The sequence below is a fragment of the Hibiscus syriacus genome, unplaced genomic scaffold (genome assembly GCF_006381635.1).
Source record: "Hibiscus syriacus cultivar Baekdansim isolate YM2019G1 unplaced genomic scaffold, ASM638163v2 tig00112503_pilon, whole genome shotgun sequence".
Lineage (NCBI taxonomy): Eukaryota > Viridiplantae > Streptophyta > Magnoliopsida > Malvales > Malvaceae > Hibiscus > Hibiscus syriacus.
In genome coordinates this window covers 657,221-677,425 of record NW_024063349.1, presented here as the reverse complement: position 1 = coordinate 677,425, position 20,205 = coordinate 657,221, and the positions used below count along the sequence as shown (strand labels likewise).

The window sequence follows — 20,205 nt, the reverse complement described above, 5'->3', positions numbered from 1 at the left end:
TCCCAAAATCATCGAAAACCAAAAGTATAATGTAATATGTAATTTTTCAATCTAACCGGTACAATTATACCGGTTTTATGAGAGGATATGTCTAAATAATGTGTCGACACTAATATAGTTTGTGTCGATATTTTTTTCCAGAATGAATGGAAAACAGGGTGCACCCATAAAGTGTCGATCCATATATAAAAAGTGTCGATCCCAAAATCATCGAACCCAAAAGTATAATGTAATATGTAATTTTTCAATCTAACCGGTACAATTATACCGGTTTTATGAGAGAATATGTCTAAATAATGTGTCGACACTAATATAGTTTGTGTCGATACTAATTTAAATATCAAGTGTTTTCCACCGTTTATATAGTACTCTTAATCGAGAAACCCTAAACATAAATGCAAGCAGGCAGATCTTCCTCTTTCTTCTACCGTTATCATAAGTGACGATCAGATATTCAGGTAAATTTATCGATATTTTATGGGTTTGATTGATTTCTATATTGGAGTTTTTATCCTGAATGTGTTTGTGTTCCATTGTAATAAGGGTAGCATCCAACCAAAATGGCTCCAAAACGTCAGCGTCAGAAGCGAGGTCTTTCTCAAAGCTCTTCTCAACCCAGTTCTTCTCAACAACCTCCTTCTGTAATAAACGATTCTTCTGAGGAAATCAGGTCCTTCGAAACTCTGAACTTTAGATCCGACATGGAGAAACAAAGATGGCAGACGAGTTTTAAAGTAAGGAAGATTCGTCCCGAACGTGTCATTGACCTGGGTTTCTTGTTTGATGATAAATATGCATTTAGTTTTAAATCCACATTTACATCTTGGGGTTGGCTTGAATTCCTTGGTGTAGAACCAAGATATTATCCCAACCTAGTTAGAGTCTTCTACAACAATGCTTCCTTACAGCACGAGCCTAATAAGACTAATATAATAGGAATTAATACACATGTCATGGGGAAGGATATATATATCTCCAGAAACTATTGCGGAGGGTTTAGGTGTAGCGAATACAGGGGATTCAGATGAAAATGGTGTAGATTGGTCTACAATTAAACGGGTTACTAGAAATAGCCCAATTCACCTCGATGTAGAGTTGAGAGTGTTTCACAAAATGCTCACATGGTATATCCGGCCTAGTGGGGGAAAACATTCAACGCTTCGAGACAGCGATTATTGGTGGATAGCAAAGTATAAATCCAAAACGGCTCCAAACATTGCAAAACTCATATTTAATACAATTGTATATATGGTCACAAAGGGAGCAACAATTTCAACTACACTACCATATGGATGTGTCATCACCCATCTGTTGAAGAAGAAGGAAGTTGATTTTTCGCATGACGCCCCTGTTCGATTAACCCGCAAGATTGACATGGTATTTATTAAAAAAGCGGGATATGATTTTGTTGAAAAACTCGGTTGGAAGCGTGTCAAGGAGGTCGGATTAGATCAAGAGAGGGAGGAAATGGACCCCGTTGGCCATGAAGAAGAGCAACCAAGTGGAGACGCAATGATGGAAGAAGCTCCAGTTGCAGAGGATGTCACAATTAAGACCGTGATGGAATACATGGTCAATTTTCGGGAGCATATTGATTCCCTTGTGAGTGGAATGCGATCCGATATTTCATCATTGCAACGTGAAGTCTCCATGTTGCGTAACGAATTACGTCAACGACATCAAACGAGTTAGGTAATTCATTATCTATGTTTCTTAACATTTACACGTTCTGAACTTTATTTTATTTTCTTTTAACAGATGTGGACAACCAAGCGGTCGCAGAAGATGAAGCTGACGATGAAGATGACGATGATGATGATGATGACGATGAAGCTGGCGATGAAGATGATGACGATGATGATGATGATGATGAAGATGATGATCCAAACAAGTATATCGTGTTTGCAACGCCGCCTTCAAGAAAACTTTTAATTTTTGATCTCAATGGTGTCCTTGCCTACATCCCAAGACTGCCGGCAGGTTTTAATTCTATTCTTTTGTATCCACATATAAGCGTAGAACTTTAATCTCATTTTCTTCATGTTGTAGATGTTGTCCTCAGAAGAGGATTATTTGAATTTATGCAATTTTGTGTCGACAATTTTGTTGTTGCCCTTTGGTCTTCAAAGATGAGGTTAGAACATGTTTGAGGCAATTGAATTACTGTAGTCAAAATCGTTAATATACATTTGAATGTTAACATTCAAACTTGATTACAATCTCAGGCATAACGTTGACCGTGTACTTGAGAAACTACCTGTATTTTCCGAGCATTTTCTATTCGTGTGGGTAAGATGAATGTCATTACAGTTTGCTGACTTTTCGTTGTCTATGATTCCTACATATTTATGTTCGACTGTTTGTGAACAGGATCAAAAAAAATGCAAAACATACGATTCTGTTACCTACTGTAAAGATCTCAATGATGTTTGGAACGCGTGTCCAGATTTTAACGAGCTAAATACACTTTTGGTCGATGATTCAGCGGAAAAAATGATTTATAATCCGGTAAGTTGCATTTATGCAATATGTTTCTGATCAGTTGAACAGGTGTTCAGACATTGATTATTTTAACAACTTATGTGTTTATATAGAAATACAATTACATATGTCCACATACCTTTGACGCTGCTTCCCATTCGAACGACAAAGCTCTAGGTATGACACAAATTTATTCATGCTTATGCGAATTTAATTTATTGTTAGTAAAATTGCACCTCATTAGTTTGATAATTGAAATTATTTATGTATGTCCTCAGAAAAAGGCGGAAACATACGAGAGTATTTGGAAAATTTGTTGAAGGCCTCTAATGTTCCGGACTTCGTTAGAAACAACCCTTTTTCATCGGATTAATTTGTTTGTCGGTACATTATTTGAACATTCTTGTGTATTTATATTTTGGTGTGATTATATTGTATGTATATTTTCATTAATTATTCCATATTTGCTTCTATGCGTACATATACATTTGAGTGTCTATACTTTTTTAATATATTGTAAAGTATCTATCCTTTTTATAAAAGTGTCTATACTTTTTTCACTGTGGAAAACATTAATTTAAGGTTATCTTTTGAGTGAGTTTTAAGATATTAATTTAGTAATTATAGGCGTCTAATGATTAATTTTTTACATTACGGTATATATTATTGTTAAATTAAAAATTCTTAATATTATTTTATAAAATATCAAAACAATCAACTAATTTTTTGTGCAAATAAAATTATTAAATTAATATTGTAGGTGGAAAACATGAAACATACTTAAAAAATATTGAAACATAAATTACATATCTTTAAAAAAAGTATCGATCCTTTTTATAAAAAGTATGGACACTTTCAACATATTATAATAAAATAGGTAAATTTGCAATATAACCGGTATAAATATACCGGTCTTATGCGCGAATAGGTCTACAACCTATATCGACACTTTTTAATATTGTGTCGGTACTTTATGTCCATATTGGAAGAAAAATGTGTCGATACGATTTAAAAAAGTGTCGACATTTTACACATCGGAACCCATAATTATAATGTAATAGATAATTTTGTAATATAACCGGTATAAATATACCGGTTTTATGAGCGAATAGGTCTACAACCTATATCGACACTTTATAATATTGTGTCGGTACTTTATGTCCAGATTGGAATAAAAATGTGTCGATACCATTTAAAAAAGTGTCGGTAATTTGAAGTAACGCGGTTTTTCTCCATTCATTCAAAATATTTATATGTACATACAATAGGAGTGATGTTGATACTTACGATATATTATATGGAGATCGTTGTCATTCCATTCCGTCTTCGAAAAAATCAGTTGATGTAGGCTGTGTGCTTGTACTCAAACTAAGCTTGACTTGAGGACATGTTAGTTTGTTATGCCCCTCACCGTTGCAGTACCCACATCGCCTAATTTTCTTCTCGACCTTGTTCTTCGGCACTTCTTTTCGCTTGCGTTGTTTTCGTTGAGGGTCACGAACATTGTTTACTACAATGCTCTGGTTGACTGAATGATTCAAACCAAACGAGTTTTCTAATTCTTCTATTAGTTTTTTCATCTCATCTCTTGCGGTTTTGAAAGACTCGTCTGTCTTTGATGCAATGTAGCATAACCTACTTGACGTTGAACGTAGAGCAACGAACCTTGCCATTTGCATCACTTCTGGAGACACATTCAAATCAACATAGCTGGGTGCAGAAGCCTTCGCATCATTAGTCCACCTACTTTGAATCAAAGTCCCGGGCAAATATGTGTAGTCCAATTGCTTCAAAATGTGAAGTTGATGGCGACACGGAAGTCCAACGGTCTCGAATTTTTTGCAGGAGCAAATTAGAGTTTTCGTACGAGAATCAAAACTAATTTCAAATTTCCTATTTTTTTCTGCGTACTTTGACAAAATATAATGTTGACATTCATCTGATAAGGACTTAATCTCTGCCTCAATCCGGTACAATGTCTCCCGTATAAGTTCATCTTGGAACACACGAAAAGATTCGCGGGTAAAAATCGCAGCGGCATGGCTTTCAAGGTCAACCAGTTTTGTGATCTGGAAGGGCTTCGTATGGGAACTTAAGTAATCCGCTTTCAACTCGTTCATACGCATTCTACTAATTCCATCTTCAATTGCACGAACAACATCTAAATATGTCTTATTGTGTTTCAGTGCAATAGCTAGTGAAGCATTCATAGACTCGCACCTTTGTGTTGAGCGAATATTGGCAAAGAAATGACCGGTTAGATATGCTTGTGCTCATAAGTGTCGTGTATTTCCCTTCTCAATCACCCATGGATGCTTTTGGACGTTGAATTCTGAAATAATCGAACGCCATTGAATATCAAATTCCTTGGTTGTCCACCAGGAAGCCATGCATTTTGAGAATACTGCTGTAAACTTTGGGTCACCAATGTTAGCTTGTGCATTGCGAGAAAGATGCCAAGAACATAATCTGTGCTTAGCATAAGGGATAACAGATTTGATAGCCCTCTGCATTGCCCTATCCCCATCGGTTACAACAGAAATAGGTGATTTATTCATCATGGCTTCTAAAAAATTCTGTAGCACCCACTCGAAAGATTGAGACGTTTCGTCAGCGATTATGGCAGTGGCAAACACAATTGTGTTATGGTGATGATTGACACCAACAATAGGCATAATTGGTCGACCATACAAATTATCTTTGTACGTTGTGTCGAACGCAATTACATCACCGAAGCATGTGTAATCCGATCTCGATGTAGAATCCGACCAAATAAGATTATACAATGCCCCCGATTCGTCTACCGAGTATGTCATAAAAAACCCGGGATCATCATGTTTCTTATAATCAAAGTAGGCAATAAGCGCATTCACATCCCCATCGACGATTTCCTTTGCTTTACCTCTTTGAAGTGCATTGTAGAGGTCTTTATGTGTAAATCCAACATTATGATAGCCCCCTGCCTGCTGTGTTAAATAGTTCATTACTTGTGACGTGCCAACACCGACCTCTTTCAATGTTGTTGCCTCATCGATATCAGCCTTACTTACAGCTCGATTAGAACGCATAAATGGTGTCATAGCAGATGTGCACAATGCATGATTATGTTTCTGATCAGACTTACTTATAACCCACTGATCGTTTGTATTTGTTGCTGTAACTACGACTCTAGCCTTATATCCTGTTCTTGTGACTGGCGTATGAGCACGTTGACGATCAACAGTATTGACTTTTGATACTCGAAACCCTTCTTTGGAACAACAAAATTCTTGTGTCTTCACATTCCCTTCCACGTCAAGCCGTGTTGTTCCCTTACGTGCACTAAACCCATGTTCCCGTGCGAATCCCTTGTAAAAGTGCCAAGCTTGATCACGTGAACAGAAGAGCTGACCAACCAATCTGTCAGATTCATCAACATTATGTACTTCATGGCATTCCTCGGTTGGCTTAACATTGTCTACATCAGTATTATCCATGGCAAAAATTTTGTTGTGCAAGTTCAGTGCTCCAGGAGTTGATGGATATGTAAACGAAGGTTCATTTTGAACATGTTTCTGTCGTGCTGCTTTCAATAGGATGTGGCATTGGTAGTGGTAGTTAAAGGGTGGGTACAACATTAAATTCGCAGTACATATTTAGGTATGTACAATAACTACAAGTATATTATCATTTTAAATTCGCAGTACACTGTTAAAAAAATTGAAACATAAATTACATAAGTTTTAAAAAAAGTATCGATCCTTTTTATAAAAAGTATGGACACTTTCAATATAATAGGTAAACATATGATGTAATAGGTAGCCCTTATATAATGTAATAGGTATCGTTTATATAATGTAATAGGTAGTGGTTATATTGTAAAGTGTCTATCCTTTTTATAAAAGTGTCCATACTTTTTTCACTGTGGAAAACATTAATTTAAGGTTATCTTTTGAGTGAGTTTTAAGATATTAATTTAGTAATTATAGGCGTCTAATGATTTATTTTTTACGTTACGGTATATATTATTATTAAATTAAAAATTCTAAATAATATTTTATAAAATATAAAAACAATCAAATAATTTTTTGTGCAAATGAAATTATTAAATCAATATTGTAGGTGGAAAACATGAAACACTGTTAAAAAAATTGAAACATAAATTACATAACTTTTAAAAAAAGTATCGATCCTTTTTATAAAAAGTATGGACACTTTCAATATAATAGGTAAACATATGATGTAATAGGTAGCCCTTATATAATGTAATAGGTATCGTTTATATAATGTAATAGGTAGTGGTTATATTGTAAAGTGTCTATCCTTTTTATAAAAGTGTCCATACTTTTTTCACTGTGGAAAACATTAATTTAAGGTTATCTTTGAGTGAGTTTTAAGATATTAATTTAGTAATTATAGGCATATAATGATTTATTTTTTACGTTACGATATATATTATTAAATTAAAAATTCTAAATATTATTTTATAAAATATCAAAACAATCAAATAATTTTTTGTGCAAATGAAATTATTAAATCAAATAATTCAAATTGAAAATTAAACAACAAATCAATTAAACATTGTTGTGGGTACATTAATTGAACATTGTTATGGGTACATTATTTGGATTAATTTCGTTGAGATGGGTTATGTATAACAAAACAATCTATCTCGCATGTGAGTACTTTATTCCAACCATGTGACAAGTGTGACAACTCCATCAACTCACAACTCAGCTTTGAACTCAATCAATATTGTCTTTTAGCTTGATGGTTCATAAAGCATGTTACTAGAACAGTATGAATCAATTATGCAATTTTCATGTTCAATTTAACACTGCATTTCAAATTCATTTCATATGTAATTGGAGTTTGAATTTAAATTTCAATTTGAGTTTGAATTTCAATATATATTTCGGCTCCACTATAAATATTAGCCCAAGCCAATATGCATGTTATCATTGATTATTCCTAATTTCCATTGTTTTTTTTCCAACGTATAAACGCGAGGGAAATCCCGACCATTTTATTTTTTGGTCAACTTTAAAGCGTCAGAAACGTTTCGGGCGTATGATCTGGGTGGTATACAAGAAATGTAACAAATAGCAACTAAAATCATAAGTTGAGTACCACCCAAATCATAAGTCTGAAATACTTCCGATGCTCATCAAAATCCGATGCTCATCAAAATCCAAAGCTCATATGGTGCCAAGCAAAAGGAAATCAAAATCCAAATCTCATATGATGCCAAGCAAAAGGAAATCAAAATCTACAACTTGAGTTTGAACATTGATATGATATGTTCAGTTGTTATCATGTTGGGATTTTCTCGTTTTTGATTGCTTGGATAGTTGTTCTCTTGCTTCTTCAAGTGTTCTTAAGGTTATCCTTTGAGTGAGTTTTAAGATATTAATTTAGTAATTATAGGCGTCTAATGATTTATTTCTTACGTTACGATATATATTATTATTAAATTAAAAATTCTAAATATTATTTTATAAAATATAAAAACAATCAAATAATTTTTTGTGCAAATGAAATTATTAAATTAATATTGTAGGTGGAAAACATGAAACACTGTTAAAAAAATTGAAACATAAATTACATAAGTTTTAAAAAAAGTATCGATCCTTTTTATAAAAAGTATGGACACTTTCAATATAATAGGTAAACATATGATGTAATAGGTAGCCCTTATATAATGTAATAGGTATCGTTTATATAATGTAATAGGTAGTGGTTATATTGTAAAGTGTCTATCCTTTTTTATAAAAGTGTCCATACTTTTTTCACTGTGGAAAACATTAATTTAAGGTTATCTTTTGAGTGAGTTTTAAGATATTAATTTAGTAATTATAGGCGTCTAATGATTTATTTTTTACGTTACGATATATATTATTATTAAATTAAAAATTCTAAATATTATTTTATAAAATATCAAAACAATCAAATAATTTTTTGTGCAAATGAAATTATTAAATTAATATTGTAGGTGGAAAACATGAAACACTGTTAAAGTATCGATCCTTTTTATAAAAAGTATGGACACTTTCAATATAATATAATGTAATAGGTAAATTTGCAATGCTATCGGTATAAATATACCGGTTTACTTATAAAATAGGTAAATATAAGCGCTACCTATTACATTATATAAGCGCTACCTAGTATGTTATTGTACTTTATAATATTTCCGGTTAAATAATATAACATAACCGGTCTAAATTTTAACCGGTCACTTGTTTAACCGGTCACGCCGTATATTAGCCGTTTTTTAGGCGCCGCACCGCAGATCGTGAAGCGTAATATAATTCTACTTCGTTCTTGCTATCAACTAAGAATACAAAATAAGATAGACGACTTCAGAGTTTTTTTTAAAAGAGAAAACTTAAGCTTTTTATAAACTGAATTTTCTAATTTAATTATTTTAATTATGAACTGTGTTGTTAATATCATATACTATTGAAAATTTTGCTTCACCTCATCGACTTATCCAACATTTATTTTTTTGAACAACTTTTATTTTAATGAAAGCAAAATCCATTTATAAAATAGTAAATGGTGTTAAATAATTTTCACAAAGTCCAACAATATAGAAAGAAAGAGATGGTTCGCATTTATATTTTATAATATCCTTAATGTATATGTCAAGTTCTGCTTAATCTAATGTAACCTTACCAGATAAATAGAAATTCAATTCTTTCAAATTTTATTACACACCATTCGATTAAATTCAAAAAGTGTTATGAATTTATAGATTAAAATTGTATAATCTAATAATCAAAACCTGAACTCTTGATAAATGTGCATCATCATATTCATATTCATGTAGAAGATTTTACTAGTCAAATAAAGCTTTAACTTTCATGATTTTTATAATTAGCTTGATGTTTTCGAAAACTAAAAACATACTATAAGCAAAATGTAGATATAATTCCCTGTTAGTTAATACAGCAAAATGAGTTTATAGCGACGTTTTTAGAACAAACGCCGTTAAATACTCGTATGTTAGTGGCGTTTTTAAATAAACACCGCTAAAGACTGTAACGTTTTCTGTTAAAACGCCGCTAAAGACTCGTGTTTTAGTGGTGTTTTTATATAAACGTCGCTATAGAATCGTAATTTAGTGGCGCACAAGTTTACATTTTTTAAATCCCGCCCTTTTTCATTTTTCCCACTTCACATATTTTTTCATTCCTACCGAAGTTAAACATAATCCCCTAAACGAAGCATCTCTCTCTAGAAATTGAAATCCAATGGATCCGGCGAAATTGAGCGAGCTCAAGAAGTTCATCCAGCTCTGCAGATCTAATCCTCTGTTCTCAATGATCCTTCCCTCTCCTTCTTCCGAGACTATCTCGAAAGGTATTTTCAATTTTCAATCTCTTTCTCTTTGTTTCAGTCGTTAATAACAAGAAATTTACCTCACTGTTAGTCTTGGAGCAAAGCTTCCATCCTCATCTGACAGCCACGGAGCCAGTGACGCCAAATTGGTATCCGTTCTAACAATTCAAAAACAATTCTGCAACAAAGCCATTGAAAAGAAAAGTTATGCTAGTGGTGTCATACGAAAAGTGCGAGTTTAAGATTCCGAGATATGAACTCAGTGAGTAACTGAGTTAACAAACATTGAAATCGTTTTTTTTCCTCAAAAAAAGAGAGAAAAAAAACAGTGGGAAAGCAAAAAAGTGAATGGGGAGACTAAGATCTGAAAAGTCTTTCTTTCTCTTTCTGTCTGTTGAGATTTTCTCCTTTTTAATTTCTCAGTTTGTTTGATAAATAAATTCAAGAACTCAACACAGTATTATGATTTCATTCAGTGAGAGTACAATTAGATAGATAAATACATATATACATATACATAAGCTTATTCTCTCCGCGCGAACGCAAAATCATTATATGGTCTGACAATTTTCCACCAAATGCCACTCCCTTCTTTCTATAAGCTTATTCTCTCCGCTACTCTCCAGGACAAGAAACTGGTAAAAATACTCAAAACCCAAGTTTCCCCTTCCTTTAACATTTTGTTTAATTCAATATTTTAGTATTGAGAAGCTAGAGGCCTATAGAAATAGATCATGAGCTTTGTTTGTTATGTATTATTCAATTACGGGTTTCTGTTATTTTTTTCTTCTTCTGGGTTTTGAATTGTGTTTTTGAGAGTTGGAGATTAAATTTGAATGTTAAGACCTGCTAAGAGTATGTTTGGTTGATGGGAATTAGAGTAAAGCTAGGGAGAATTAAATTAATATTTTGGTAGCTGGTGTGATATGATGTTGTTTAAATAAAATAATAGTAGTTTGTTTGGCTACTGGATGAACTGGGTAACGTATAAAAATGGAAGAAACACAAGATCTAAATTCTTCTTACAGAGTCCTTATCAGATAAGTGGTGGATTGAAGATGTGGGGTTACTTGCTGGAATTAATTACATATGCATGATTTTATTTATATAATTTTAGATAATAAAATATTATCATTATTAATTAAGAAAACTGCAAGTTATTACTAGTTGTGTTAAGCATTTCATTTTTCATTCTTGTCGTATGCTACGTTGATTTCGGAATCTGTGAGTATCATCCATAGTTTGTCATTTGTTTGTTTGACATTTCTTTCTGGTTTATGCTGATACTGAGTTTTATCAAATACGCACCAAATATGTGCGGATCGTAATGCCGGTGCTTTATGTACAGGATGGGAAATTTCATCCAGACATGTACGGAGTTTAATTTTAATCTCTTACCCTATTTTTTCTGTTTGGTAATGGATATATTGATTTGGTTGTTGATTACGCTCTAGTTACCATGTTTATGTGTGAGGATGTATATATTTATATCCTTTTGTTTGATCTTCTCAATTCGATGCAAGTATTAGGTAAAAGGATCGAAAAGTAGTTTTCTGCTAATGAAGCAAAATTACATTCTTCAGGTGCAGAGCTACCAAAACTGGAGAAACCGGTGAGGAAAAAGATGAAGTTTGAGCCTGGTGAGTCCTCATTTGTTTTGCGGTGTGTAAATATTTTGGAATTTCACATCAATTGTTCGATGAAATGTAGATGAAGAGACTCCATCTCTCGTACATGAGGATGACATGGAAATGCACAATAGATTTTATGAAAGTGTTTCTGGACATCTCCAACCCTCATCTCTACTTTAGTGCATCTATATCTCTACTCTAGAGATGAAACAATAATTCATCTCCAGTGTTATCTCTATATTACCACTATCTCTACTTTAGTCACAATATTTAACTATTATAATATTGATTTTGAAAATATAAAATAAAACATATTTATTTCTAAAAAATATAAAGATAAAAAGTATAAATAAAACATTCATAAATAATATTATGAAAATTAATATTTTTATGTTTCAAAAAATTAGTATGTTTATTTATCTAATTTCAATGTATTTTTATCTATCTTACAATTTAATCTAATTTAATCATTAAAAAAAAATGGATGTAGCTAGCTATCTTCAAAGTGGCGCAACGCTGGAGGGCTTTCTCATCTCTACTTTGGAGAAAATCTCCAATGCAACGCAGCATTGGAGATGCCCTCAGTCAGAAAGAGAATTGTGACTGCTAAAGAAAGAGGGGGGGCAATTAATGTAGCCAAAACATTCGAGCCGACAAACCCTTTCTGCTGGGTCGTCTTGCGACCATCATATCTATACAGGGGATGTATCATGGTAAGCATTGAATACAATTTAGATGCTCTTTTGGTTTCGGTCTATATAGCCTTGCCTAAGTGTACATTCTGATTTTCTCTATTGCAGTATTTACCATCATACTTTGCCGAGCAACATTTAAGTAGGGTTTCTGGGTTCATTAAACTTCAGCTTCCAGATGGGATACAGTGGCTTGTTCGGTGTCTTTATAGAGGAGGCAGGGCTAAGTTCAGTCAAGGATGGTATGAATTTACATTGGAGAATAATTTGGGGGAAGGAGATGTCTGTGTCTTTGAACTTCTCAGATCGATGGAATTTGTGCTCAAAAACTATGTTCATAATTGGATTTAGTTGAATTATTTTGGTCATTTTATTATATTCAGATTTGGGATTTAATCTCACATAATTAGTGTTTTTTAGTAGTATTTCGATCATTTTCTATGTTGGAAATGAAGTTTTCAAAATGTTCATATTTTAATCGATATATATTTGAAGAATTAAATAATGTCAAATTAACGTTTTCAATTCGGACGTAGGACCCAAATTATAATTTGACCTAAATTTGGCTTATATATGTCAAATTTAGCGGCGTTTGGGAAAAATGCCACTAAATATCATAACTTTTAGCGGCATTTGTAAAAAAAGCCGTTATATCATAGCCTTTAGCAGCGTTTATAAAAAAACACTAAATATCATTACCTTTAGCAAAGTTTGTAAAAAAGGGCTAAATATCTTTACCTTTAGCGGCGTTTATAAAACACGTCGCTAAAAAACATAACCTTTAGTGGCATTTGTGGTTAGCGACACTTAAAAACACCACTATATTAATGAAAAAATGCCTCTAAAAAACTGTTTTGCTGGACATCCAAAGGTTGCAAATTGCAATGAATCATACCTTAAATAATGGACAATAATGCTCGGGGATATAAACTTAAACCAATAATACAAATGAATCCAACCCATAAAAGTTAAGGAAAAAACCCAAGACATGCATATATGCATGCATGCATTCCATGTTATACACCGAACTAATGATATATTCAAAAAATATTTTTCGGGGGACATACATATATTAATAATATGTTTTTTTGAATAGGTGAGCACAAATAGAATTTTAGAGTAGACATAATCAATAAAATAAATATTTAATCAAAGAAAATTCAAAATTTAATACCCATTGTTAGAAAGTGTGAATCCGCCATTACATTAAAATAAAATCTATAGGTAATCTTCTTTTAAATTAATTGCAAAGGGATAAAGACATGCAATAACCTAATAATGATGTTAGATTATATATATTTTATTTTATTCAAGATTATCTTTCTTTTGAATATTAGTAGAATCTATCTTTATCTTATCGAAAACCCATTATAAGAAATGACCCCCTTTCTTTTTGTTTTCAAATTTAGTTTAAGTGTTCTTTGTTTCATAATGAAGTTCCCTGGAGAACTTAAAGGGTGCATGTGGCATGTGGCATGTCGAGAGATTCTTTATTGATTGGTAGGGTTCACAATATATGGTAATTTGACACACAAGCCAAAAGGAGAAGGATTTTTTTATTCCTTCTCCTTTGATTTTATATAAAAAATAGTTTTCTCTTGACGCCAGTAAATTCTATGTCATTTAAGATTTAAACTTGGTGAACTTAAACAATACACTATGAAAATTAAATTTACTTGTATTTATTATTAAAAAGTTATGATAAGATGTCGTCGTCTGATTTGTTATTATTATATTTTCTCTGGATTTTCCCTACAAGTAGTTTTTTTGCTTCTACTCCGTCGATTGAAAATTTTTGGCAAAATTCTTCCTTTGATTGAACTCTTTGGAGATCCACATTCTTCGGTCAAAAATAACATTTGATATAAATTCTGATAGGCACTTATGATTTGTCAAAGTCAAATATATTATTAGTCAATCATATTCATTCGTCCTATCAACCTACAAGTAACCTATAATGATCTGACGCCTGACACTAACACTAAAGGTCAATATATAATCCTTCATACAAAACTGAGGGATATCTCTCAAATATTCATTCTTTCTAAGTCAAAGATGGCCACCACCATCATACATTATCTCTCTTAAAATTATTGTTGATTGCGATTATTTATCCAGATCAAATGAAATAAATTATCAATAATTGTCAAAATCTAAATATTATCTCGAATATTCATTCTTTCTAAGTGAAAGATGACTACCATCATCATACATTCTCTCTCTTAAAATTATTGTTGATTGTGATTTTTTATCCAAATCAAACGAAATAAATTATCAATAATTGTCAAAATCTAAATATTATCAACGATAATTATTATTTTAATTTATTAATATTTTAAAATTAGGGTTGAATACTAGATTATAAAAAAAATAATTTAGACGTGCTTTGATTTTCTCCTTTTAATATGGGAAAATAGGGAATGGGGTTAGACTAGCTTTGGGCGAAATGCATGAAATCAGTCTTCAGTTTCATCAAAGAAACCACAATTTTGTCATTTCCAAATCCCAAATCCCTCATAACCTTAATTTCCCACTCCTTTAATCTCTGAGATTACCTAGTTGCTTTTAGATATTAAAAAAATTTAAATTATATGAATTATACTTTTTTAAAAAATAGCAACCATACCCTATTATATCGTTGTTTATGGCAAACAGAATAGCCTTGAAGTTCATATTTCAATACTGAATGGGCAAATTGTTGTATTTCTTTAAAAATAATTTAAAATAATTATATAATAATATCTTTTTAATTTTTTTTAAATTATTCATAATATATATACTTTACAAATATTATTCTCGAATTCAAAATTTTTAAAAGTAACAATACTACCTGTTTCTTTATCACTGTTGTGTTTCTAAATATGAAAGAATTAAGACTTATCAAGTTATCATGTATATACTTTTAGAGGATTCAATTTGAATCACTTTGTACGATATTAGTAAGGGGTTATTTTAGTTCACGGAATATAAAATTATCTTTGAAAATAGGATTATTTTTATTTGACATATTATTAAAATGGTATATTTTCTTGTATGATTTATTTGATAAGAATATAAAATTACAATGTTTGGTTAAAGAAATATAAGATAAAAATAATGTAAGTTTTACTAAGTATTCTTTGAGATATATTTTCTCATTAACAAGTTAAATTCTCAAAATTAAAGTAAAAATATTTACATGAAAGTTCATAGAAAATATAATTTTTTTATTATTTCTAGTTCATATTTAATTTTGTAAAACTTTTATAGAAATAATTTAATATATATTTTGATATTATTTCTTCTTTTTTCGATTTCTTTGAAAATATATAAAAATATTTATACAAATGTAAGTATGTGTTTATTTCTAGGGTACCATGATATTGTAAGATGTATATAACTACGTCAGTGTAATTATGTGTTTATTTCTACATTCATTCTTAATTTATTCATCCTACATGTATGAGTTGTACAACAAAATATCATATCAAATTATTTGACAAAATTAATGAAAACATTAAAATAAAATATGAAAAACCTTTTATTGAAATTAATCCTAAAAAATAGAAGTAATAAAACACATACCAAAAATAAAACTTGAATCAAACACATACATAATAAATAATCAAAATAAAATACAAAATTGATATATATTTATTACTTTTTATTTTATATGCATAATATTATTTTATAAGGAGTGTTAAAAATTTAGAATTATAATAAAAATTAAAAAAAATAGATTTATATCATGCAATTATTTTTTAAAAAATTGATTATTTTTGAAATAACTCTATAATTTCAGGAGTTTTCTTGTTAAAAAAGAAAGAAGTTGTTGAATCCCTAAAAAAATTAAAGGAAATGACACTCCCAAAAAAATATGGTAATTGTCGACACCGTTTTTCGTCCTGGTGGGGAAAGATAGATACCGACTCGGAGGTTTTCTCTTTGAAAAGGAATTTCGAAATGTGAGGAGGTGCCACCGTTGTTTTTAAAACCGGACCGGACTTTAAACCGATGAAGGTACAGGTTCATTGGTTCACTGGTTCAACCGTGGTTCAATCGGGTTGAACCGGTTTATATAAAATAATATTTTTTTTAAAAATTTTACATAATATTCAAAGCAATATTAATATATATATAACACTTTTTTTAAGTTTACAATATTAAAAGGTATAAAAATATCACAAGTAGGGATGGGCATGGGTCGGGTTTTTGGACCACCTGACCCGACTTGAGAAGAAAGGGTACTCCACCCGTAACCCGACCCGATTTAATTTTTTATTTATTAAAAACCACAAATTTTTTATTTTAAAATATAAAAAATACCTAAAATAATTGTTGGAACTCACACCCTAATATCACGCTTGTCCCGCATTTTGTATAGTTTAGTTTCTTCACCGGCCCTCAAAGCTCGAACCATGTCAGATCTTTTAGACGCAAGCACCAGTGCACCCCTGACCAACAAGGTCCTAAAGAGACAAGTTGGTCCCACATTTTGATTAAAATAAAAAAGAGGGAAAAAAACGTGAAAAAATCATTAAAAGGAGCTAAAAAAATAGTTAAAACAGAACTGACGGTTCAAACCGGTTTTGCCAGTTCCCAGCCGGTTCACACCAGTTCCCAACCAGTTCATTGCAGAACTGGTTTTGGAAGCTGACCGGACTGGACAGGAAATTGGTTCCCGGTTCAACCGGTTCAACCGACCGGTCCGGTCCGGTTTTGATAACAATGGGTGTCACCAATCATTTAAGGTGCGATTGAGACACCATAAAAACTGGGTAATTTTAATAAAACATTTTATTTTTATAAAAATACCAAGTTTTAAGGTCTGCGAAAATCAAGAAATCAGGTTCGAGAGTCAATTATGCATGGGGAAGGATTAGCACCCCCACAAGTGCCCAAAAATTGGTACATAGTTGATTACCATATATTTAAAATCAGAAATTTTGAGTTCGATCTTTATTTAATTTGAAAATCATTACGGATGCAAAGTTGAAAAGGGTACCCATTTATTAAGACAGATAGCATTCGCCCCTAGCATAAAGGCGGGAGATTATCTATGTGCCTAATGACCGAACATTACCTTGATTTTAAAAATCATGATGCGGTTTTGAAAAAGATGTCGACCTATTTCAGGAATCACCAGTAATCACCCCCTGAGCATACTTGCGGGAGATATACTGTTAATTCTTTAATAAGTGAACATTGCCTTAGGTTTGGAAATAAAATGCAGTCAAACAAATTTTTATTAATCCTAATTAAGCTAAGGTAAATTAAAGGCTTTTCTAGCTTAAGATGTCAAATTATGAAATTAAAGGACCTAGAGGTATAAACCTAAAAATATAGGCTCTAATGTTAACCCTAATTGATTTTTAATCAATTATTATATCAAATAACCGATATGGTCCCTCGAGCATTTAGGAGAGGGCCAACTCGTATTATTCCCTAAATTAAAAGACTAATTTGAAATCTAATCTAAAAATGGAGGCTTTATTTAACCTATTTGATTATGTTAATAATAAAGTTCTAATCGAAGTTCGGGGACTAAAAGGTCAAGGTCTAAAATATTGAGTTCTAAAAGACTTAAAAGTTTAAGGACCTAAATCGATAATTTCTAAAGTTGAGGACTAATTAATTGTTGAACTATATTTTGATATAACAATTAAGGAAAAATGTTTTTGGACTTGAATTGAATTTATTCAAAGTTTTCAATGTTTTCAAAAATAATTCAAAGTCCTTAAAAGTGGATTTGAGCACAAAATGATTCTGTTCTTACAGTATCGATACCTCATGAATAGTATCGATACTGTTCATATGGTATCGATACCAAAGGTAAGGGAAGTATTGATACTAACAACAATGCTAAAATTCTAGAATGCAAAAATAGTACCGATACCCAAAGGGGTACCGATACTACTTTGTATAGTAGTATCGATACCATCAGGCCCCAACGGCTAGTTGATTTAAAAATAACAAATGTAGTACTGATACTCCCTTTAGGAGTACCGATACCCTCTGTACTGGGCAATTTTATTTTGCAGAGATTTCATCCCCAAATGGCTAGAAATCATCCCCAACGGCTAGAAACGACCACATCTTCATTCCAACATATAAATACAAGATCAAGACACTTGAAGAATGGTTAGAAAACCTATCCAAGCATTCAAACACAAGAGAAGAGTTTTCCAATATTATTTTATTTCCCTTACAAATATTAATGTTTTAGTAATCTAAATTTGTAAACACCCTACCTTTGAGAGGTTTTATTGTTTACTTCTTTTTACCTTTTGTAAAAGGGGATTGGTTTTATCTTAGCCAAGTGAAAAGATAGGGAGTGTAAAGGTTATCTCTTGATCCTTTAAAAATAAAGAACAAATTAGTGAATTTGTTAGAAAATCCTAAGTGAGGAGCTTAGGTAATGGAAGTAAACTTGGTTGATAAGTCGAACCACTATAAACCCTTGTGCCAAATTGATCTATATTTTACTCTCCTTACTCCCTAATCAAATTATTGCTAGGCCTGTAAACGAACCGAACGCACACGAATGGAGGTATGTTCATGTTCGTTCATTTAATAAATAAACGAACATAATTTTTTTTGTTCATGTTCGTTCATTAAGGAATATAGCTTGTTCATGTTCGTTCATTTCAATGATAAACGAACATAAAAGAATGTAAACGAACACAAACGAACGAACATAAACGAACATAATAAATGAACATAAACGAACAACACAAACACAAAAAACAAACTTATTCGAACACAACAAATGAATGTAAAAAAGTAAACAACAAGAATAACAACTTAAAATTCATTAATATAACCTGCAACTTTAGAGTTAATTTGTTCGAATATGACAAAAACATACATAAATTATAAATAAGCTATATGAACATAATAAAGTCTTAAAGTTAATTTGTTCAACAAAACAATCTTCTTAAAATCCAAACAACTTTAATAATCTTCATAACATATTCAATTTGCCATCTGTTCGAACATAAATGAACATAAATGAACGAACATAAACGAACATATAATCGAACGTTCACGAACGTAAATGAACGAACGAGCCCTTTGTTCGTGTTCGTTCATTTAATTAAACGAACGCAAAATCTTGTTCATGTTCGTTCATTTAATAAATGAACAAACATACATGAACTTCCCACCGCACGGTTCATGAATGGTTCGCTGAACGTTCAGTTCATTTACAGGCCTAATTATTGCCAATTCACCCTCTTACAACTTTTTCGGTTGTCAATTCTAGCTTACGCAAATCCTAACATTAATAAACCAAAATCTAAATTAACCTATTAAAAGGAATAAACCTAAAGTGTTTTAAATATTGATAATTAATAAATTAATCAATTTTAGTGAGCTTAAATTTGTAAACACATAACTTAGAGAGGTTTCTTTGTTTACTTCTTTTATATTTTTGTAAAAGGGGTTTGGTTATAGTTTAGCAAAGTGAAAAACTAGGGAGTGTAAAGGTTATCTCTTTGCCTTTGAAAATGAAAGAATAAATTAGTGAATTTGTTAGAAAATCCTAAGTGAGGAGCATAGATAGTGGATGTAGACTTCGTTGAGAAATCGAATCACTATAAATCATTGTGCAAAAGTTTCTATCTTTTACTTTCCTTACTCCCTAAACAAATTCTTGCCAATTCACCCTCTTTCAACTTTTTCGGTTGTTAATTCTAGCTTTCGCAAATCCTAACAATTGGTATCAGAGCTTGACTCATTAGAAGGTTTAACCACCTTGAGACGGTCCTTGAAGAAGCTCTATAGATTCGCGACGAAATTGACACAGATATGGCTTCAACCTCCGGTGCCTGTTACATTGAAGATTCACAACCGGTCAACAAGTCACCCTACTTCAATGGAGCAAATTATGTCTATTGGAAGAATAGGACGATGCTCTTCATTCAAGCAAATGATCTAGGAGCTTGGAACTCTATCATGAAAGGATACACCATTCCAACCGGCGAGTTGGACGATTGGAGTGATGGAGAGAAGAAGAAGTTCCAAATCAATGCTAAGGCTATACATATTCTCTTTTGTGCATTAGGTTCGGATGAATATGGAAGAGTCTCCTCTTGTTT

At 31.7% G+C, this 20,205-nt stretch overlaps 1 protein-coding gene and 1 long non-coding RNA gene across 2 annotated transcripts; both read left to right on the top strand.

Moving 5' to 3' along the window:
• Positions 1-397: 397 nt before the first annotated feature.
• Positions 398-9,938, top strand: LOC120180907. Its single transcript, XR_005521718.1, has 3 exons — positions 398-429; positions 9,704-9,825; positions 9,896-9,938. It is a non-coding gene; the product is annotated as an uncharacterized LOC120180907 (long non-coding RNA).
• Positions 9,939-11,153: 1,215 nt separating this feature from the next.
• Positions 11,154-12,478, top strand: LOC120180957 (B3 domain-containing protein REM19). The gene is made up of 5 exons (XM_039186224.1): positions 11,154-11,175; positions 11,370-11,444; positions 11,515-11,579; positions 12,011-12,148; positions 12,236-12,478. The coding sequence occupies exons 1-5, from the start codon at positions 11,154-11,156 to the stop codon at positions 12,476-12,478; spliced, it is 543 nt and encodes a 180-aa protein (XP_039042155.1).
• Positions 12,479-20,205: the final 7,727 nt, after the last annotated feature.